This window comes from Scyliorhinus canicula, chromosome 10 (genome assembly GCF_902713615.1).
Source record: "Scyliorhinus canicula chromosome 10, sScyCan1.1, whole genome shotgun sequence".
Taxonomy (NCBI): domain Eukaryota; kingdom Metazoa; phylum Chordata; class Chondrichthyes; order Carcharhiniformes; family Scyliorhinidae; genus Scyliorhinus; species Scyliorhinus canicula.
The window spans coordinates 58812703-58836152 of record NC_052155.1 but is presented as its reverse complement, the minus strand read 5'-3'; the positions used below and the strand labels follow the sequence as shown (position 1 = coordinate 58836152).

Here is a 23450-nt window from a genome sequence, read left to right as displayed (position 1 = left end):
GATTGGAGATGGCCAAGCCCACGCCCACCATGGAAGTTGGACACATCACTCCTGGCTGACAAGGGTTTTGTGAAAGGGTGGCTTCAGCCGTAGGAAATTACATAGATTCCAACCAGAATGAGGAGGTCTCGCCTTCCACGTCTGGGAAGCGTTGAAGGAGGTGGTCAAAGGAGAAATAATATTCTACATGGTTAAGGCTGGCAGGGCTGAAAGGCAGGAGGTAGGTGGACTTAAACCAAAAGAGAAAATACAGGAAAACCTCAGCAGGACTGGCAGCATCTGTAGGGAGATAAAAGAACTAATGTTTCATATCCAGATGACCCTTTGTCCAGTATTTTCTCCTTTGGTTTCAGCATCTGCAGTAATTCGCTTTTATCCAGTCGGTAGACTTAATCCATGAGTTGGATCAGCAGTACTCCACGGCCCCTACAGCAGAGGTGTTGGCAGAGCGGAAGAGGCTACAAATGGTGTTGAAGCTTGAATCGACGGTGAATGCGGTGAGCCAGCTTCACCGTTTGCGAGGGACTTTGCAAGCAGTTTAGGTATTTAGAGATTCAGGTGGCGCAGGATTGGACACTATTGCATAAGTTGAACTTGACCGGTCTGATGGAGGTAGAGAGGGACCTGAAGAGGTGGGATGCCCTCCCACTAATCTTGGCGGGTAGAGTTCACAGGTCAAAATAAATGTTTTACCGAGGTTTCTATTCGTGTTCCAGAGTCTTTCGATCTTCCTCCCTAAATCTTTTTTCACGAGAGTTGATAGACTAATCGCTGCCTTTGTCTAGACGGGAAAGACTCCCAGGATTATAAGAGCTTTCCTGCAGAGAGGGCGACAATCTGGTGGGTTGGCGCTACCAAGCCAGATGCTCTATTACTGGGAGGCGAACATTGGGAAAGTGCGAAGATGGTTTGAGGAGCCGGCTGCGGGGTGGGGTCGGATGGAGGCGGCCTCTTGCGTAGAGTCATGTCTTAGGGCTTTGTTTCTCATGTCTTCTGTTCTCCCCGGCCAAACTCTTGACGAGCCTGATGGTAGTGGCACCTTTAAGAATTTGAAAGCGGGCGGCACGGTGGCACAGTGGTTAGCATTGCTGCCTACGGCACTGAGGACCCGGGTTCGAATCCCGGCCCTGGGTCACTGTCTGTGAGGAGTTTGTACATTCTCCCCATGTCTGCGTGGGTTTCACCCCCACAACCCAAAGATGTGCAGGTTAGGTGGATTGGCCACGTTAAATTCCCCCTTAATTGGAAAAAATGAATTGGATATTCTAAATTTATTTATTTTTTAAAGAATTTGAAACAAGTTTAGACAACATTTTTGACTGGGGGACATCTCTTTACTGTCACCAATCTGTGATGGTCATAGGTTTGCACCATGAGGGCTGGACACAATGTACAGGATATGGAGGCGAAAAAGGGTTGAGAGGTTCAGGGATTTATTTGTGGAAGGTAGGTTGGTGAGTCAAGAGGAGATGGAGGAGAAATTTCTACTCCCAATGGCGAGCACATTCAGGTATTTTCAGGTGAAGAACTTTATTTGTAAAGAGTTGCCCTCTTTCCCCCTGATGCCCAGACTCACACTGATAGATAGGATGCTATCACGCGATGCGATGGAGCAAGGGAAGATCCCCGATATATATGAGTGTTTGCTGGAGACAGGGAAACCATCACTAGAAGAGGTGATGGGGAAGTGGGAATTAGAGCTGGGCCTAGGCCTAGAGGGAGGGGTATGGAGTGAGATCCTGCATGGGGTGAACTTTACCTCCTCCTGCGCTAGGTTGAGCCTGGTACAATGCAAAGTAGTACATAGAGTGCACTTAACTAAAATGTGTATGAGTGGGTTCTTCCCTGGACAGGTGTGAGCGTTGTTCGGGGAGGTCTTCGGATCATCATACATTTTCTGGTCCTGCCCCAAGTTAGTTAGGTTCTGGGTCTCATTTTGTGAGATCATGTCGGAGATTGTTGCGGTCATACTAGAGCCATATACGTTGGTGGCAATCTTTGGGGTGTTAAATTCCCCAGAGCTCCTTGAGGGGGGGGGGAAGGCTAACGTCATGGCCTTTCCTTCCTTGGTGGCTCGGAGGCAAGTCTTGCTTGGATGGAGGCTGGCGATGCCACCCAGGGCTTCAGTATGGTTGAGTGACCTGGCAGAATTCCGGTAATTGGAAAAGATTAAATATACCCTGAGAGGGTCAGAAGAAAAGTTCTATTCCAGGTGGATACCGTTCATCAATTTCTTTAAGGACCTGTTCATGGCCAACAGTTAGGGGATGGGACGGGAGGGGAGGGGATATGGGAGGGGGGATAATGGATTTAGGGTTGTAGCTGTTACTTTGTTAAAATAAAAATGATACGATATATGATGTATGATATAGTTAAGCCTTTGTATGTAAGAATTTGATCATGTTTGGAATAAAATATATTTTATAAAAATAATCTCTCCCTCAATGTCAGCATCCATGAGGCGCTGTGAGCCATCAGCCACAGCAGAATTGTATTCAACCACAATCTGCAGCCTCATGACCCAGCATTTCCCCCAATCTACCATTACCACCAAGCCAGGGGATCAACCCTGGTTCAATGAAGAGCGCAGGAGCAACGCCAGGCATACCGAAAAATGAGGTGTCAACCTGATGAAGCTACAACACAGGACTCCTTGTGTGCCAAACAGCATAAGCAGTAAGTAATAGAGAGCTATGCAATTACACAACGAGTGCATCAGATCTAAGCTCTGCAGTCCTTGGCCACATCTAGCTGTGAACGGTGGTGGACAATAAAACAACTCATTGGAGGAGGAGGCTCCACAGATATCCCCATCCTCAATGATGAATGAGCCCAGCACATTTGTGCAAAAGACAAGGCTTAGGCATTCACAGCAATCTTCAGCCAGAAGTGCCAAGTGAATGATCCACCTTGGTCTCCTCCAGAGGTCCCCAGCATCACAGATATCAGTCTTCAGTCAATATGATTCAGTACACATTTTATCAAGAAATGGATGAAGGCACTGCAAAGGCTATGGGCCCAGACAATATCCTGGCAATAGTACTTGTGCTGCAGAACTGGCCGCACCCCCAGCCAAGCTGTTCCAGTACAGCTACAGCACTGGCATCTACCCGGCAATGTGGGAAATTGCCCAGGTGTGTCCTGTATACAAGAAGCAGGTTAAATCCAACAAAGCCAATTACCACTCTTATCAGTCTACTGTCCATCATCAGCATCATGACTCCTGCCCTAACCATGAATTCACATCTTTCTCTCTATTTTCCCTCCTGTCTTCTCGGAGCTCATCCAATCTATGAAACCCATCTTCTGCTCACTTAACACTGTTTCCGACACAAGGCCATTGAATCTCACGAGAGGCCTCTCACATGATTCACAACGTTTGAAACGCCTCGCGAGATTTAAATAAATCTTGCAAGACATCATGATCAGATTAACATATTTAAATGAGCTATATTCTACCGGGGCCCAGGAACCAACGGCCACGCTTGGGAGACCTCGCCAGGGGGCCGTTTAGCACTGGTCCGCACAAATGTTGGGCGGGGGGGGGGGGGGGGGGGGGGAAATCGCTCAGGCCATTAGAGACCCCTGGGTTGTCGGGCTCTGGGATGGGTGGTACCCTGGAACTCCCTCTGGCACCCAGGCACCTTGGCACTGCCAACCTGGCAGGTTGCTTGTGCCAGGGATCAGGCTTAGGGAGCCTTGCCCTGAAAAGGTGAGTTGAGAGGGGGGCTCAAGGACCTCCTAAGAGGTAGGTTGGGTGCAGTGGGGGGGGGGGGGGGTGGATTTCAGAGGCTGCAGTGGGGTGGCTGAGGGAGGAGTCAAAAGGTTTGGGCGGCATTTAAAAACGGCTCCTCGATCCGTGAGTCATCTTCCTGCTTGGGGAGCTGAGCTCGTCAGTGCAGGAAATTAAGTAAGTGTGGACATGGCAGGGCGTTCCTCGCCGAGGCCAGAAAAAAAGCAAAGTGCCATTAAATAACGCAATGTTTCTCGCACCCGGCTAAACGTGCCCATAGCGGGACTCTGTTTTTGTCCTGTTAACTCACGCTCAATGGAGCTAATCTATTCCAGCCTAACATGCACAAAGAGGTCATCCTGAAATTCCACCTTTAAGATCTTATCCTGTAGCCTTACATTATTTCCATGTTCTATCTCTGCAATAACTCCATAAATTTCCTTATAAATCTCCTTTTCCTGAAATTGGGAATTCCAGACCTCTGGCCTTGACAGCTGAAGGCTTGAACATCTATTGAGCGGCAGTCAACCTTTTCAGATGCGTAAGGATTTTTTGCTGCTCTTCCTTTAATTCCTGCCTATGAATGGCCACCTATTTTTCCTGCTCATGACTCCTGCCCTAACCCTGCATTCACATTTATCTCTCTATTTTCTCTCCTACCCTTTCGGAGCTCGTCCAGTCTACGAAACCCATCTTCTGCTCTCTTAACCCTATTTCCTTTAGACTTCTGACCACTCAATGTTCCTTCCTGGGCCCCATGTCAGGCGCCATTGTGAATTGTTTCCTCTCCTCAGATACTGGACCTACCCTTTCACATTTCCCAATATCACCTCATCGACTAAAAACCCTCCCTTCATTCTTCTGCCATTGCAAATTATCATCATCGCCAACTTGTCTTCCCCCTCCAAAAACTTTGAACACACTGTTATTTCCAAATGTGACTATCACTTCCGCAACTTAGATTCTTTCCAGTAAGATTCGTAACACTGAAACAATCCTAATCACAGCCGCAAATGATATTCTCTGTGACTGTGACCATGCAGCACTTTCCTTCAAGCGACAAATCTGGCAAACCTTAAGCCTGTTTCTCACTCCACAGATGATTCCAGATCTGCTGCGTATTTCCAGAATTCTCCACGTCCATTTCAGATTTCCAGCATCCTCAGTATTTTGCTCCTGCATAAATGATTGCTGGTTGCCTACAGAGGAGGTCTTGGAAAACCAGACACCAGATGAATCAGATAAAGTCATTACTAATTGCAAATTAATGATTGCATGTAAATGATGCCATGTCTGCTCGTTGACCACACTAGTGGGAACAATTCCAAGAATATGAATACTTGACTTGGAAATGTCTAAGCTTTTTTCTGCCAACAGTCTGAATGTGAACTCACCCACACTCTGAAGGATGGAAAAGTTATCCCCCCGGGGAATAGTGAACAGGCTTGATTATTACATGGGGAAATGCAATAATGCACTACTGTGATATAGGTGTATTTAGGACTGTATTCTTACTCTGAACTATTGCTTGTTCTTACTCAGAGTTCAACCTTGAATGAAAAGATGTTCATTAATTTCAAAATAATATCACCTTCAGGCAATAAGCAGTTCAACGGTTCAAAACCTGTACTAACTAGTTCTGTCTAATTTCAGTATAGTATCACCTTCAGGCAACAAGCTGTAGTTTGCCACCTTCCACAATACAACGGTTCGAAACCTGTTCTAACTAGTTCTGTATAATTCGTACGTTAGGAATTACAGATGGGGTTGGCGATGGTGCTTGAGAGCGTAAAAGGACTGTAAGGGGTTGGAACATAGGGTCTTGTTATATGCAGATGACCTACTCCTATATATTTCTGACCCGTTAGGGGGGATGGGGGAGATTATGCAGATCTTATGGGAATTTCATGGGATATAAATTGAACATGGGTAAGAGGGAGGTTTTTCTGATCCAGGCGAGGGGGCAGGAGAGGAGACGGGGTGTTACCGTTTAAAGTGGTGGGAGAGAGTTTCCGATATTTGGGAATTCAGGTGGCACGGGGTTGGGAGCAGTTACACAAATTAAATTTGGCTCGGTCAGTTGAACAAATGAAGGAGGCCTTTCGGAGAAAGGATATGCTCCCGTTGTCACTGGCGGGGAGGGTACAGACCGTAGAAATGACGGTTCTCCCGAGATTTATATTTTTTTTCCAGTGCCTCCCTATTATTATACCAAAGGCCATTGTTAAGCGGGTGAATAGGGTGATATCTGGGTTTGTCTGGGCGGATAAAACCCTGCGAGTAAAGAAAGTGCTGATGGAGAGGAGCTGAGGGAGGGGGAGGGCTGGCACTGCCGAACTTCAGGAACTATTACTGGGCAGCGAATATAACCATGATTAGCAAGTGGGAAATGGGGGAGGGATCGGTGTGGGAGTGGGTGGAGGCGGCCTCATGTAAGGGCACAAGTTTGGGGGTTTTGGTAACGGCTCCGCTGGCGTTCTCGCCGGGCCGGTACTCCATAAGCTCGATGGTAGTGGCGGCCCTGAGAGTCTGGGGGCAGTGACAGAGCCATATGGGAGTGGAGGGAGCGTCATAATCACCGGTTTGTCCCAGGGAATCTGGATGGGGGTTTTTGAGGTGGCAGATGTTGTGTTATGCTGCTTCGGATTACACAGGCTGCTACTTGATGCAGTCTTAACTCAAGGATGCCCCAGACTCTGAAATGTGTTAATTGTGTTTATTGAACTATTAACACAGTTCTCAAATGAGTTTGACTCTCTGCTAATCTAACTGTAATAACACAGTCTAACTGTACCAGCTTGCTCTAAGCCACGTGCTGGGGTGTGATGCTGCTGATCAACCCTGTCTAACTCTAGATGTCTGTCTGTGGAAAGAGGTGGGGTGTGAGTGCCTCATCCCTTTTATAGTGTTTATGTCATGCCCCCTTGTGGTGATGCCACCTTTGAGTGTCCTGACTGCCCCCTTGTGGTGATGCCACCTTTGAGTGTCCTGACTGCCCATTGGTTGTGTCCTATTCTGAGTGTTCATTGGTTGCATGTTTACAGATCATGACATCTTCCCTTTTTTTTAAAGGCGTATATACATGTGTGTGGTGAATGTAATATATGTTAATATATATGTTAATTCACACTGTTGTTGTAAGCGCAGTAGCGCTGTCCTACCACTAGGGGGAGTAGCGCTGGGAGCACCTAGGAACTTGTACTGGGCTCCACCCTTGGTTCTGCCCACGACTCCTCCCCCTAGTGCAGCTGTATAAGTACCCGTGTCAGCCTGTGGTCACTACGAGTTCATTGACAGGTAACAGGCTGGCTCTGGAGTAAGTCGATTAAAGCCTAGATTCACATCGGAAACACATGTCTGGTGAATTGATGGTTCCATCAATTTAATCGACTTAAGAACAGTAAAGATCGATTATGGAATCGGCCCTCAAGCCTGGACGCCTGGAACTCAACCCACAGGATGCAGAGGCTAAAGAAATCTTCTCCCACTGGATCCGGTGCTCCAAGGCCTACCTGGCCGAAGCGAGCACAGCCGAAACTACAGAGGATGAGAAGCTGAGTCTACTGCACACGAGGGTGAGCCATAGACTCTCGACGCAACTAAACTCGCCCAGTTCATATACTGCGGCGCTAGCAGTTCTCGAAGAAATGTATGTAAGGCCCATTAATGAATTTTACGCTCGCCATGTGTTTACGACTCGCCGTCAGCGGCCTACGGAATCACTCGCCGAATTCCTAAGAGAACTTAACAATTTGTCCAATGACTGTAATTACCAAGCGGTTACCACGGCTGAACACAGGGAACTTGCTGTACGCAATGTTTTTGTAGCGGGCCTCAGGTCTAACTATGTGCGCCAACGACTGCTGGAAAAGGGGGCCCAGGACTTAGAAACGACTGTGGAAGCTGCTACCACGATGGAGGTCTCCTTCCGCAGCCTTAACACGTTCCCCGGGGACCCCGTGACCCAATCATGGGCCCCCGACCAGCGACTCCCCCAGGCCTGTGCCACGCGGCCGCCCAGCCACCATGCTGCCCCAGCCAGCCACTATGCTGCTCCAGCCAGCCACTATGCTGCTCCAGCCAGCCACTATGCTGCTCCAGCCAGCCACTATGCTGCTCCAGCCAGCCACTATGCTGCTCTAGCCTGCCATTTCTGCGCCCAGAATCACCACCCGCGGCAGCACTGCCCGGCCCGCAACGCGACCTGCAGCAGCTGCGGACGGAAAGGCCACTACGCGAGAGTGTGCCTCGCAAAAAGGGACCCAGCTTCCAACTCCCCAGCGGCACAAAGTAATCGCTCCCCACTCCCGCAGGCCTGCGGGGCCCGAAACGCTGCGGCCTATGCCCCGACTCCGCCCCCTCCAGCCACGTGCGATCCAAGGGGACCGCCATCTTGGAAAACCTCCACCATGCGGCCAGCCATGTGCGACTCATGGGGGCCACCATCTTGGACGCCATCTTCCTCGCCGCCCGCCACGTGCGACTCATGGGGGCCGCCATCTTGGACGCCAACTTCCTCGCCGCCCGCCACGGTGCGATGCACGGGCCCGATCGGCATCTCCGTGCTCGGACAACTCAGCAGAGGAATTCGAACTAAACTATGAACTCAGAGGGAAGTCATCACGGGGCCACTCCAGCGCAGCTGATCAAGCCGCTGACTACATGCAACTCAGCGTGGTCACCCTGGACCAATCACGACCAAAGAACCTACGAAACTCGATCAGCTGCGCTGGAGTGGCCCCGTGATGACTGCCCTCTGAGTTCATAGTTTAGTTCGAATTCCTCTGCTGAGTTGTCCGAGCACGGAGATGCCGATCGGGCCCGTGCATCGCACCGTGGCGGGCGGCGAGGAAGTTGGCGTCCAAGATGGCGGCCCCCATGAGTTGCACGTGGCGGGCGGCGAGGAAGATGGCGTCCAAGATCATCAACGGGTACAAACGCCATGCCTCTTCGACTCCGGGAGCACAGAGAGCTTCATACATCCAGACCTGGTAAGACGCTGTTCGCTCCCCAGTTTTCCCCGCGCAGCAAACTATCGCATTCGCTTCAGGCTCCCACTCGGTCCAGATCCAGGGGCGCACCGCCGCGACACTCACAATCCGAGGCGCTAGTTACTCGAAGTTCAAACTCTACATTTTGCCCGAACTCTGCGCGCCACTCTTATTAGGCCTAGACTTCCAATGCAACCTCAAGAGCCTCACCCTCAGCTTCGGAGGGCCCCTGCCCCCACTCACGATCTGCAGCCTCGCTACGCTTCAAATTCCCACCCCCCTCCTCTCTTTGCCAATCTCACTAAGGACTGTAAACCCGTAGCCACTCGTAGCAGGCGGTATAGCCTGCAGGATAGGGTATTTGTCAGAGCAGAAGTCCGAAGGCTACTCAGTGAGGGGTTTATAGAGGCCAGCAATAGTCCCTGGAGAGCTCAGGTGGTGATCGTTAAGACCGGGGAATAATTCCGTATGGTGGTCGACTACAGTCAGACTATAAATAGATTTACGCTCCTCGACGCGTATCCCCTCCCCAGGATTGCAGACATGGTAAACCAGATCGCCCAGTACCGGCTCTTTTCCACGGTGGATCTGAAGTCTGCATACCACCAGCTCCCAATCCGCCCGGAGGACCGCCACTACATGGCATTCGAGGCCGATGGCCGCCTCTTCCATTTCCTCCGGGTCCCTTTCGGCGTCACCAATGGGGTCTCGGTGTTCCAACAAGCAATGGACCGAATGGTGGACCAGTACGGGCTGCGGGCCATATTTCCGTACTTGGACAATGCCACCATCTGCGGCTATGACCAGCAGGACCACGGCGCCAACCTCCACCGTTTTCTCCAGACGGCACAGAAACTGAATCTCACGTACAACAAGGAGAAATGCGTTTTCCGCACATCCAGACCAGCCATCCTCGGCTATGTCGTGGAAAACGGAGTCCTGGGCCCCGACCCGGACCGTATGCGCCCCCTCTTAAAACTCCCTCCCCCTCATTGTCCCAAGGCCCTCAAACGGTGCTTGGGATTTTTTTCCTACTACGCCCAGTTGGTCCCTCAATATGCGGACAAAGCCCGCCCACTCTTTAGGACCACACGATTTCCCCTGTCAGCCGAGGCACGCCAGGCCTTCGACGGCATCAAGGAGGACATCGCCAAAGCGGCTATGCGGGCGGTGGATGAATCCACCCCATTTCAGGTAGAGAGCGACGCCTCAGAGGTAACTCTTGCAGCCACGTTAAATCAGGCAGGGAGACCAGTTGCATTTTTCTCCCGTACCCTCTCTGCTTCAGAACTCCGACACTCTTCAGTCGAGAAAGAAGCACAAGCCATTGTGGAGGCTATCCGTCACTGGAGGCACTACCTCGCAGGCTGGAGGTTCACCCTCATCACCGACAAGATTGGTTGCCTTCATGTTCGACAACTCGCAAAGGGGCAAAATAAAAAACGATAACATTCTGAGGTGGTCGATCGAACTCTCCACCTACAATTACGATATCAAATATCGACCCGGGAAGCTCAACGAGCCTCCGGGGGCCTATCCCGCGGGACATGCGCCAGCGCGCAGATCGACCGATTAAAAAGCATCCACAATGACCTCTGTCACCCAGGGGTCACCCAGCTAGCCCACTACATTAGGGCCCGAAACCTGCCTTTCTCCAACGAGGAGGTAAAAGCGGTCACCATAGGGGCCTCACGGTAGCATGGTGGTTAGCATCAATGCTTCACAGCTCCAGGGTCCCAGGTTCGATTCCCGGCTGGGTCACTGTCTGTGTGGAGTCTGCACGTCCTCCCCGTGTGTGCGTGGGTTTCCTCCGGGTGCTCCGGTTTCCTCCCACAGTCCAAAGATGTGCGGGTTAGGTGGATTGGCCATGCTAAATTGCCCGTAGTGTAAGGTTAATGGGGGGATTGCTAAATTGCCCGTAGTGTCCTAAAAAAAGTAAGGTTAAGGGGGAGTTGTTGGGTTACGGGTATAGGGTGGATGCGCGAGTTTGAGTAGGGTGATCATTGCTCGGCACAACATCGAGGGCCGAAGGGCCTGTTCTGTGCTGTACTGTTCTAAATTCTAAAAACCAGGGACTGCCCGATCTGTGCGGAGTGCAAACTGCACTTCTATAGACCAGACAGGGCCCACCTGGTCAAGGCTTCTAGGCCCTTTGAACGCCTCGCGATTGATTTCAAAGGGCCACTCCCCTCAACTAACAAGAACGTTTACTTTTAAACGTTGTCGACGAGTTCTCCCGTGTTCCATTCGCTATCCCGTGCCCCGACATAACCTCCCACACAGTTATTAGGGCCCTGCATAGCATCTTCACCCTGTTTGGTTTCCCCAGCTACGTACACAGCGACCGGGGTTCGTCCTTCATGAGTGACGAGCTGCGTCAGTACCTGCTCGAAAAGGACATTGCCTCGAGCAGGACTACCAGCTACAACCCCAAAGGGAACGGGCAGGTGGAAAGGGAGAACGCGACGGTCTGGAAGACCGTCCTACTGACCCTCCGGTCTAGAAAGCGCCAAGTCTCCCAGTGGCAGGAAGTCCTCCCAAACGCGTTCCACGCTATTAGGTCCCTTTTGTGCACGGCGACCAACCAGACCCCTCACGAGAGGCTCTTCATTTTTCCAGAGGCACTACCACGGGGGTCTCACTTCCGGCATGGCTGAGGACGCCAGGCCCCATACTCCTGAGGAAACACGTCAGGGGGCACAAAACCGACCCCCTTGTTGAGAAGGTGCGCCTGCTCCACTCCAAACCCCAGTACGCATTTGTCGAGTTCCCTGACGGCCGTCAGGACACTGTATCCCTCCGGGATCTGTCACCCGCCGTATCCAGCGCCCCCCCTACCCCCACAGAAGGATCTCTCACCCTACACCCCATGCTGCCGCCCCCTTGCGCTGCCGAGCCCACGAGCTCTCTCCACCCGTTCCGCGCCCCCGCGCCGGCCAGCCCCCAGCGCCCCCAGTCGAACCAGGAGAGTATGAAGCTCGGATACAACCCTCCCTGGAGTCCCCCATCGTACCCCAGCACACCACACCCATCCAGCCACCGCAAGAGGCTGCAACCCTGGTGCTCCGCAGATCTCAGCGGACAATTCGACCGCCGGACAGACTGACTTTATAGACTAGACCACCACCCCCGCCGGACTTGATTTTTTTGAAGGGGGTGAATGTGGTGAATGTAATATACATGTTAATTCACACTGTTGTTGTAAGCGCAGTAGCGCTGTCCTACCACTAAGGGGAGTAGCGCTGGGAGCACCTAGGAACTTGTACTGGGCTCTACCCTTGGTTCCGCCCACGACTCCTCCCCCTAGTGCAGCTGTATAAGTACCCGTGTCCAGAGTCAGCCTGGGTCACTACGAGTTCATCGACAGGTAACAGGCTGGCTCTGAAGTAAGTCGATTAAAGCCTAGATTCACATCGGAAACACGTGTCTGGTGAATTGATGGTTCCATCAATGTGAATGCGTCTGTCCAATGTGACTGACTGAGGAATACAGAACAGAACAAACAAAGCAAATGCTCATAGAACATGGAATATACAGTGCAGAAGGAGGCCATTCGGCTCATCGAGTCTGCACCAACCCACTTAAACCCTCATTTCCACCCGATCCCCATAACCCAATAACCTCTCCTAACATTTTTTGGCCTTATCATGCCCTTATCATGTCCAATTCACATAACCAGCACGTCTTTGGACTGTGGGAGGAAACCGGAGCACACGGAGGAAACCCACGCAGACACGGGGAGAACGTGCAGACTTCGCACAGATAGTGACCCAGCGGGGAATCGAACCTGGTACCCTGGCGCTGTGAAGCCACAGTGCTAATCACTTGTGCTACCGTGCTGCCCAAAATGGGATTATGATAGATAGTGCCGGCACAGAAGCGATGGGCCAAAGGGTCTCTCCTTCAGTTGCTGTAAAACTCAGCAGCTACCCAAATAATCTAGTTTTACATTTTGAAATCACCTCACGGGTCCGGGGGCGGGATTCGAACCCTGAATCGTGGCTCAGAGGCTGGCGCTCTTCCTGCTACGCAACAGGCTGCGGTGCTACAAATTCATAATTCCAGTCTCTGAGGCTTGCGTCTGATCCTCATCGACCGCCGGAGAGGTGGTAGAGGGGATGACGGTGTTTTGACAGGCAAATGGGAGGCACGGCTGGTGACCTTGTGGTTCGAGGTGGCTGGAGGTGGCAATTTGACATGTGGAAATGGAGGGAAAGTGGTTGTGGGCAAGCAACCTTTCGCAGTGCCCTTCGATTCCATCGCACAATGGAGCCATCAACCATACGTATGACATAGGATCTGGGCGAGGCCTGTCGAACAACGACAGCTGGAGCAGACGACCCACCATCCGGTATCTTGATCCTGACCGTGTCTGCTGGGGATAGCATGTTCAGATTGGTGGCATTTGCATCATCGCCTTGCTTCTGGCTGTCGCGAAGCTGCTGCATCTTCTGCAGCACCGGGAAGTGATCAAGGTTGGGTAGGTGTATGGCTGCGTTTGCATTTTTCTATGCCAGGTGTCCCTCATGAATCTGCCGCAGCACCATGCTCTGGAGACTTAGCGGGATGATTATCCTGTCCAGCTTGAGCAGGATGCCGTTGATCAGCGTCAGGTCTCCCTTGATGTGGTAGAATTGAGGGCATTGCCCTTTCTGCCAGCTCTTGCTGGGGTTGTGGATGACTCGCTGCAACAGGGGGTCTTTGGCCGTCTCTTCTCGGATGAGAAAGATCTTCTCATCTGTTGCCGGGAGAGTGCTTGCACACAGTTGTACCTGCAATTCAATGTGCTGGATGATCTCCAGTGGGTCACTGGGTGAGTTGACGGAGCGGGACAATGCATCAGCGATGATGATTCCTTGCTAGGTGTGTACACCAAATTGAAATCATAGCTCCGGAGTTTGAGCAGAATTCTCTGCAAACGAGGCGTCATGTCGTTCAGGTCCTTTTGGATGATGTGGACCAGAGGCCTATGATCCATCTCAACAGTAAATGTTGGCAAGCCGCAGACCTAATCATGAAATTTGAGGATGCCGGTGAGAAGACCTAAACACTCCTTCTCAATCTGCGCATATCTGGTCTCAGTGGGTGTCATTGCCTTTGACGCGTATGCTACTACCCAGGATCACGTGTCGTCTCTTTGACGCAACACCGCCCCAATGCCATCCTGACTTGCATCTGTGGATATCTTGGTCTCTCGGTCTGGGTCAAAGAATGCAAGGACGGGTGCAGTGGTGAGCTTGGCTTTCAGCTCCAGCCACTCTGTTCGGTGCTCTGCCTTCTACTCAAATATTTAGAAGATGAGGCAATGATCTAAAAGGTGGTACTTAATTACATTCTGAATGTGTCCAATGATAAATTTTAATTAAAACAATAAGGGTAGTAATCTTGCTCTGAACAGAATTAGACGTTGTGCTGTGTAATACTGATGGTCATGGGGTCAGATTCACCAGACATTGCCTTTAACAGATTATGCAGTTTTCAAGCATGAATGGAATTCCACAGCATTAATAATTTAAAAGCAGTCCATGTACAAATCCAACAAGACCTCGATAGTACCCAAGCTTGGGCTGACAAGAAGCAAGTTACTATTGTGCTGTACAAGTGCCAAGCAATGATCATCTCCAACAAGAGAGAATCTAATCTCCCCATGACATTCAATGGCATTACCATCGCTGATCCCCCACTCTCAACATGCTAGGGGGTTACCATTGACAAGAAACTGAACTGGACTACCCATGTAAATACTATGGCTACAAGAGCAGATCAGAAGCTCTGAATCCTGTGGCGAATAACTCACCTCTGACTTTCTAAAGCCTGCCCGCCACCTACAAAGTACAAGTCAGGAGTGTGATGGAATACTTGCCCCTTACTTGGGTGAGTGCAGCTCCAACAACACTCAAGAAGCTTAACATCATCCAGATCAAAGCAGCTACTTGATTGGCACACCATCTGCAAATATTCACTCCCTCAACACTAGATCACCGTAGCAGCAGTGTGTACCATCGACAAGATGGACTGCAGGAACTCACCAAGGCTCTTTCGGCAGCACTTTCCAAACTCACAACGACTACCATCTATACATGGGAGATACATGGGAACTCCAGCACCTGGAAGTTCCCCTCCAAGTCACTCGCCATCCTGACTTGGAAATATTTTGCCATTCCTTCACCGTCACTGGGTCAAAATCCTGGAGCTCCCTTCCGAACAGCACTGTGGGTGTATCTACACCACCTGGACTGCAGCGGTTCAAGAAGGCAGCTCACCACCATCTTCTTCAGGGCGTTTGGGAATGGGCAACAAATGCTGGCCTAGCCAGCAATGCCCATATCCCACGAAAGAATGTTTAAAAATCTAAACCGCCCATCTGGAAACTGATGGAATCAAAACAGCTGCCCATTTATTGCCTTATCTGACTTTACTTTTCAATTAATTTAAAACAATCCCTTAAACTAATTTCAAAAAGTATCTTTTATTACGCTCCTGTATTATCTTTGATTACACTTCTCTGTGTGTTTTGACATACTGCGGAGTTTAATATGTGTTACTCAAACCTTGGTTACTGATGAGGTCTTCTGAATCTCGATGAAGACGACTCAAACTCGTCCATTAGTAACAAAAGGTTTATTGAGTAACTATAACAATAATTGCGTGAGTTCTTTACTTTAACATTAATACTAGTGATAAGGTTAACAAGATCTAACTACAGTAACTATGCTTGACTAAAATAACCATCTGAGCTAATCCTGTCCTGGTCACAGTCCATCCAAAAGACAGAGAGAGAGACCCAATGTGGTTTATTTTATACCCCTGTTGGTACAGCCCTCTCGTGATCATCTGGTGCTACTGATTACACATTAACTCCTTATGTACATGCACATTCAGGGATCACTACAGTATAGAATATATAAACCAAGAGGTAATTCTATATTAAATCATAAGATTCATCCTGTGTGCAGTACTGAACTCCATACTAGAGTATTGAGGCTCGAGAGAAGGTGCAATGTAGATTCAGTGGGATTCTGCCTGGCAGAGGGAATACAAATATGGTCGCAGCTGGCGGAAACTCTGTGGGCAGGGTCAGGGGCAGCCTATGGGGGGGTAGGGGAGGAGACTCCTACCCCGGCGGGGGGCCTCCGATGGGGTTTGGCCCACGATCGAGGCCCGCCGATCGGTGGGAAAGCCTCTGTGGTTGGGGGCGTCCTTTCCTACGTGCCGGCCCCTGTGCCCTGCGCCATGTTGCGTCGGGGCCGGCACGTTGAAGGAGGCCTCTGTGCATGCGCGTGTGGGCGCCGGCGTGACTGCGCATGTCCTTGTTGGCGCCAGCGCAACTGCGCATGCGTGGATCCTGTGGCGCACAGTTCATGCCGGGATCTGCAGCTGGAGTGGCGTGAACCGCTTCCAGCGCCGTGCTGGCCCCCTGTAGAGGCCAGAATTAGACGTGGGATTGGCCCGTTCACGCCATCGTAAAAAGCGATGGCTATTACGACGGTGTGGACACTCTGCTGCGGGATTGGAGAATCCCGCCCAACATTCTGCAAAATGGGTAGAGACCCATGATAGAGGTCCCACCCATTTATGGAAAATGTACATTTCAGCTGGACCTAGAGATAAATACAAACAAATTCGATGTTATGCTCAGCTCTTGAAAGTCTTACCTGTGTGATTATCTTGGGATGAGGGTCTGTAGAATTCTCAATAATTTCTATTTCACCAGGTGACTTCCACAGATTCTCCTTTACAGTAATCATTACTTTTGTGTTTGAGCCCAGAGACAAGGCAGCCAAATCTTTTGCATTAACTATTAGCTTGTAGGCATTTTCATTTTGAGGATCAAGTGACTGATACCCTGCAACAAAAAAAAAATTTTTAATAAAACATTACACTTCACGTCACCTTTATGGAAGACTGGTTGGCAATAAACTGTTCTTTCAATGGAATATAAGGATGTGAATGGATCTTTTCTCCAACATTTAATGTGCCAGTGGAACAATAATGTATTGTGCTTTTGCAAACAAACACACTCAATATCTAAACAGTGTATCATTCTTTGCCCTTACAAAGGTTTATTTAATGAAGGCCTTAAACGTGCAGTTACCAAATCTACAATTGACATTTTTGTATTCTTTCAATGGGTGTGGGCTTCGCTTGCTAGGTCAGCACTTGCTGCTCATCATTAATTGCTTTTGGGAAGGTAGTACTGAGTCGCCTACTTAAAACGCTGCAATCCATGTGGTGTAAGTACAGTTAGGGATGGAAATCCAGGATTGGACGGCATGGTTTAATGGTTTCATGAGCCTGAAACTTTGCCAAATTGTGGTAGGATTCCACCCTCTATGTGTGCAGATTACAGCCATCCGTTATTCATCTGACTGATACTTAGTTATATTGAAAAAAATTAGGTCCTTCTGTAACCTCAGTAAGTCCCAAAGAATTTTACAGCCAATTGAGTACTTTTTTGAAATGCAATCACTGAAGTCAATGGGAACTGCAGCAGCCAATGTACGAATAGCAAGTGTCCAAGAACAGAATGGAACGACAGATTGATCTGTATTTAGGGATGTTGATTAAAGGATAAATACTGACCAGAACAACAGGGGACAAATGCTCTGTGTTTCTTTGAAATAATGCCATGGGATCTTGTATGTCCAATTGAGAAGGCAGGCCTCAGTTTAATATGCAATCTCCAACAAGGCAGCACTCCCTCAATACTCACAGGGATGTCAGCCTAGATTTTTATCCTCAAGTCTCTGGAATCAGACTCAAACCCACAACCTTCTGACTCAGAGGCAACTGAGTCATGGGTGGCACTACTGAATATCTGGAAGGGTGCATGACAGGCAATGAATGGGATACCACCCATTTTGCACTATTGCCCAAGATTCATTTCTACCCTTACGAATTTCACTACCTGTGATCTACAGTAGATCAACCAGAGGAACTTCTAGTTACAGTGGTTCAGGCAATAATTAACACAGTTTTCATTAATTGTACTTTACACCATGTCATGACATGACTTTATTTCACTAATATGGTACTTTAATAACATTCACATTTTAAATGAGATGGCACAGTAAATACATTGTGATATCTTTTGTAAGTGCCTACATTTAAGTGTAAAAATGGATTCACAAAATTGATGATCTAGAGAAGTGTCCTATGGTTTAAATTGCCATGTTAGTTGAAGAAATGCTTCACCTTCCGGTCAACATACCAGTTTCAGTGGTGGAGATTGCCCCAGTTTCATTATCAATCTGGAAGTACACAGCATTGTGACTGATTGGTATCTGTTGTGCGATGCTGTACATAATTTTACCATTAGGAGTGTTAGGGTCATCCAAATCGATGGCATTTACATGTATGAAAGGCTTTCCTGTAAATAGAAAAAAAAATATTTTTTACTTTCTAAACATGTAAATGTTACTTCCCTGACCCCGTTGAAAACTCCACTTTGAACAGCTTCACAGATGCTGGTGACCGGATCAATCCCTCGTCCCAAGTGGCCATTCATCATGTGAGAGTCTGAATAGAATATGATGGGCACCAGGCTTGCAATTTGTTGATGTGCATGGCCAATGAATGTTGTTGGCGTGCATGGCCAATGGATGTTGTTGGCGTACATGGCCAATGGATGTTGTTGGCGTACATGGCCAATGGATGTTGTTGGCGTACATGGCCAATGGATGTTGTTGGCGAACATGGCCAATGGATGTTGTTGGCGAACATGGCCAATGGATGTTGTTGGCGTGCATGGCCAATGGATGTTGTTGGCGTGCATGGCCAATGGATGTTGTTGGCGTGCATGGCCAATGGAGGTGGCTCCCCAAGACAGGACACATTTGTGAAGTCTAATCCCAATGTGCTCACTCCCTTCTTTATCAAGCAACTATCTAGTACAATAACAACTTATAGCACACGTATTGTCATAAAAATTTCCCAACATGCTCAACAAGGGTAAAAGCATTTTTGACAACAAGGCATTGAAGGAGAAATCAGGAAACATGCCCAAATGTTTGATAGAAGGGATAGTTTTTAAGAATATCTGAAAAGAGTAGAAAGAGTTAGAAGGGAATTCCACGACTTAGGACCTAGGCAGCTGAAAACACAGACACCAAAGGGGAGTGATTAAAATTAGGGATGCATGAGAGGCAGAATTGAAGGGGTGCAGGAACCTTGGAAGATTTGGGGCTGATGAGGCTACACAGATAGGGAAGAGAGAAACAATGTAGAGAATTGGAAACAGGGAAAAGGTTCTTAAAATTGAGGTGTCAGACAGGGAGACCGTGAAGGTCAGCGAGTAATGGGATGATGGGTGAATGAGATTCGGAGCAAGTTAAGATATGTGCAGAAAAGGTTATTATGAGCACAAGTTTATAAAGGGTGGAAGATAAGAGGCCAACCAGGTGTGGATTGGAATATTCAAATCTAGAGATAAAAAAAGGTATGATGAAGATTTCAGCAACAGATGAGCTGAGGGAAAGTTAGAATCATCGGGTATTCAAGGGGAGGAAGTAGACAATCTTGATTATGATCTGGATCTGCTGTCAGCAACTTAGGGTCAAACACAACACTGAGGTTGCGACTGGTCCTTACTCACATAAAACTAGCTATGGATTTGGAAAAACATAACATGCTCAAGGACAAGAAGAGGTTAGAAAATTTTGCAGTAGTTTTCAGTTGCAGACGTGTCAAAAATTGATTGTTTTTTTGAGGGAAGGAGGATCTGAGGAAGGAAAACTATTGACAATATCACATGTGAACTATGAAAAGGGTAGTGTTAATCTGGTGGATTAGCCGCAAACATGGCAGAGGACGTTTAACGCAAAGAAGTGTGAAGTGAGATATTTTAGTTGGAAAGCCAAGGACAGGCAATATAAAGTAAAGGACACAATTCTAAAGGGATTGCCAGAGCAGAAGGACATAGGGCTACATATGCATAAATTGTTAAAGGTGGCTGGGAAGCTTGAGAAAATTATCATTAAGGCCTACAGGACCTGAAATTTATAAAACAGAGGCATAGAAATACAAAAGCAGGGAGGTTATTGTGAATATTTGTAAAATACTGGAGCAGTGTGTCCAATTTTGGACACCACACTTTAGGGAGGATGTGAAAGCATTGGACGGAATATAGAAAAGATTATGAAACTGGCTTCAGGGATGAGAGACTTCAGTTACAATGGTAAATTGATAAAGCTGGGCTGTTCTCTTTAGAGAAAAGTTTAAGATGAGATTTAATAGAGGTTTTCAAAATCATGAGGGATCACAGGGTAGATAGGAAGAAGATGTCTCTGTTGGCAGAAAAGTCCACGAACAGTGCACACCGAGGTAAGGTGATCGGCAAAAGTACTGGGGAAGACATAAGGAAATGTTGTCTACACAGCGAGTGGTTAAGATCAGGAATGCATTGTCGGAGAGTATGGTGGAAGCAGATTTAATTGTGGCTTATCAAAAGAGCTAATTGTAGGGCTACAGAGAAAAGGCAGGGGACTTCAAATAGCTAAATAGCTCTTACAGACAGCTGGCACAGGCAGGATGGGATGAATGGTCTCCTCCCATGCTGTAGTTATTCCATGATTCTATTTCTAAATTAGTAGACTAGACCATGAAAAGACTCTGGCTGCACTTTGCTCACCTTTCATTTTGCAACACTTTGAGGATATTTTGAAGGAAATCTCACCAGATTCATTGCAGATTTTACTTTCAGACAAGCAACCAAGTGAATTGAAGCATTTGAAAGATGCTGAACATACAGAACCATTACAAAGTAAAACATGTAATAATCATGTCAATTACGTCGTGATTTGTCACTCTGATTTGTCAGTCCCGAAAGCAAGAGCTGAGTGCTGGAGCAATTAGTAATTTGCAACTTATGCACATATTGAAGTTCTAACACCGACTACCAGAACAAGAACCAGAAGGTTCCACCCAAGCACAGCATCAAAGAACATGGCCCAAACACCATTATCTTTATTAGCTCCTTAAATAACTTTTATCAAAGTTCTAAAGTCTCTTATAATACCCACCATTATGTTTCAGTGCAACTTTCGCAACTCCTGTGAGTTGCACAGAAGTCTCACGAAAGACCCAGTGCATCCTCCGGCAAAAGTTGATCCATCCCAGAAGGGATGCATTTCCTCGCTGCCCATTTGAGTAGAGTTATGATATTGAGTATGATTTGTCTCTCTTTAGGGCTCTTCACAAACTGACCTTTCTGACGGATAACAATGACCTTACCTCATCATTCAGAACTGGATTTGGGATTCGCTGCCCCATCTCTCTCAACAGCGGAGCGGCGTTTTCAGAATTTATGGTTGTACTTTAAGTTATCAACATGTTACATACCAGGCCTGGAATTCTGGCGCACGACTACCATATATTCTGCTTTTTCGAATGTAGGTGGATTATCATTTATATCAACAACTACAATATTCACACTTTCAGGTCCTTCAATTGTGTCTCCAATTTCATTTACGCCTTCTATCTAAAAACAAATAAATCAAAGACAACAAAGATTTACAAAGTTAAATCCTTCTACTTACCAATCGATAAAAGCTTAAAGGAAGGCCATTCAAATCTGTCACACACCAGCATTGTGGCTTGGAAAGCCTTCCAATTAGTTCTATTCCCCTGCTCTATATTTGGAATATCTAGGACCACATTGTTTACAGTTTTATCAACTTTGTCTACTACTTTTAAAATTATACGTATCAGAACATGTTGTTCTGCTTCCAGATCTCTCTTAAAGTTTTAACTATATATATATATATATATATATATATATATATATAAATATATATATACACACCCAGCCTAAAGGAAGACGGCTGCGGTTGTTTAAAACTAATCACCTCAGCACTGGGACAGCACTGCAGGAGTGTCTCAGAGTTGTGTCCTTGGCCCAACTACCTTAATCAATGACCTTCCCCCCACTACATGAGCAGAAGTGGAGGTGTTTGGTGATGATTACACAATGTTCAGTACCATTCACAATTCTTCAGATACTGAAGCAATCCATGTCCATGGGCATTAAGACCTTGGCAATGTTCAGACTTGGGATGATAAGTGACTAGTGACATTCATGTCACACAAGTGCCAAACAACTATCACCTCCAACAAGACTGAATCTAATCATCGCCCCTTGTGGTTCGATGGCAATAGCATTGTGGAATCCCCCTTTACCATTGACCAGATAATGTACAGGACCAACCATACAAATAATGTGGCTACAGGTCAGAGGCTGTTCAGAGGAACTCACCCCTTGCCTCCCCAGTATCTCTCCACAAGGCACAGGGCAGGAATGTAGTGGAATACTCCCTATTTGTCTGGATGAATAGAACATAGAACAGTACAGCACAGAACAGGCCCTTCGGCCCTCAATGTTGTGCCGAGCCATGATCACCCTACTCAAACCTACGTATCCACCCTGTACCCGTAACCCAACAACCCCCCCCTTAACCTTACTTTTTATTAGGACACTACGGGCAATTTAGCATGGCCAATCCACCTAACCCGCACATCTTTGGACTATGGGAGGAAACCGGAGCACCCGGAGGAAACCCACGCACACAGGGGGAGGACGTGCAGACTCCACACAGACAGTGACCCAGCCGGGAATCGAACCTGGGACCCTGGAGCTGTGAAGCATTTATGCTAACCACCATGCTACCCTGCTGCCCATGGATGAATGGATGGAATGGATGAATGCAACTCCAATAACACACAAGGCATGCAACACCATTCAGGACACAACAGTCACATGATTAGAACACTTCCACCATCTCAAACATTCATTCCGTCCACCACTCATATACAATGGCAGCGATGTGTACTAGCTAACAAGGTGCACTGTGGGATATTCTGGTTCCACTAAAGTCCACAGTGATTTCAATGGCCCACCACAGGGGAGCACAGCACAGCAGGACCGGAATATCCCAGTCCATGTGGTTTGCAGCCCCATTATCACATAAAAGGTTCCAGTCACCTTCCTTGGAGCGAGTTGTCTGCCTGCTCACCCTCTGGCATTAGTTACAGTTGGAAATGGGAAGATTGGACGTGGGTTTGGATCAGGATAACCATTCAGACCCAAACCCTGCTGTTTTTCAGGTTAAAATTCCAACCCCCTTCTCCTTAAATTTCTTAAATGCAATTATGTGAATAGTGTGCAAAATAGTTTCTCCAGAAACTTATATAAAAACATGGAAAATAGGTGCAGGAGTGGGCTGTTCGGCCCATTGAGCCTGTTCCGCCATTCAATGTGACATCTTTAGCATCCAAAAATATATGTATTTCTTTTTAAAATATACTTAGGGACGTGGCCTTCCGTGGTAAAGAATTCCACCGCCTTCTGTGGTAAAGTATTCTATAGGTTCACCACACTCTTGAGTAAATAAATTTCTCCTCACCTCAGTCCTCAACTGACTCTCTCCTCTTACAGCAATCCAGCCATCCCAAGAATCAATCTGGTGAACCTTTTCTGCACTCACTCTATAGCAAGTGTATCTTTTCTTAGGGAAAGAGAGTAAAACTGCCCACAATACTCCAGATGTGGTCCAGAGCACCTAATTACACACCTGCAAATATTTTGCCCAATAAATTATGATTTGGAGTGCAGTAAATGCCATTATGTAGAGAGTAATCTTGCAGGTGCAGAAAGAGTTCAGAGACCAGGGGCTGGATTCTCCGCTGTCGGGATTGAGCCGGCAGCCCAGGGATTTCCTGACTGGGTGGGG

At 47.9% G+C, this 23450-nt stretch overlaps 1 protein-coding gene across 1 annotated transcript in view; it reads right to left on the bottom strand.

The window, feature by feature from the left end:
• Positions 1 to 23450, bottom strand: part of cdh17 (cadherin 17, LI cadherin (liver-intestine)) — a 147574-nt gene that overhangs the window by 68535 nt on the left and 55589 nt on the right. The window contains exons 5-7 of the mRNA XM_038809032.1: positions 21064 to 21202; positions 17936 to 18094; positions 16380 to 16570 (exon numbers count right to left, since the gene is read on the bottom strand). Of these exons, the coding sequence (XP_038664960.1) occupies positions 16380 to 16570; positions 17936 to 18094; positions 21064 to 21202 (489 nt within the window). The remainder of the gene's footprint in view (positions 1 to 16379; positions 16571 to 17935; positions 18095 to 21063; positions 21203 to 23450) is intronic.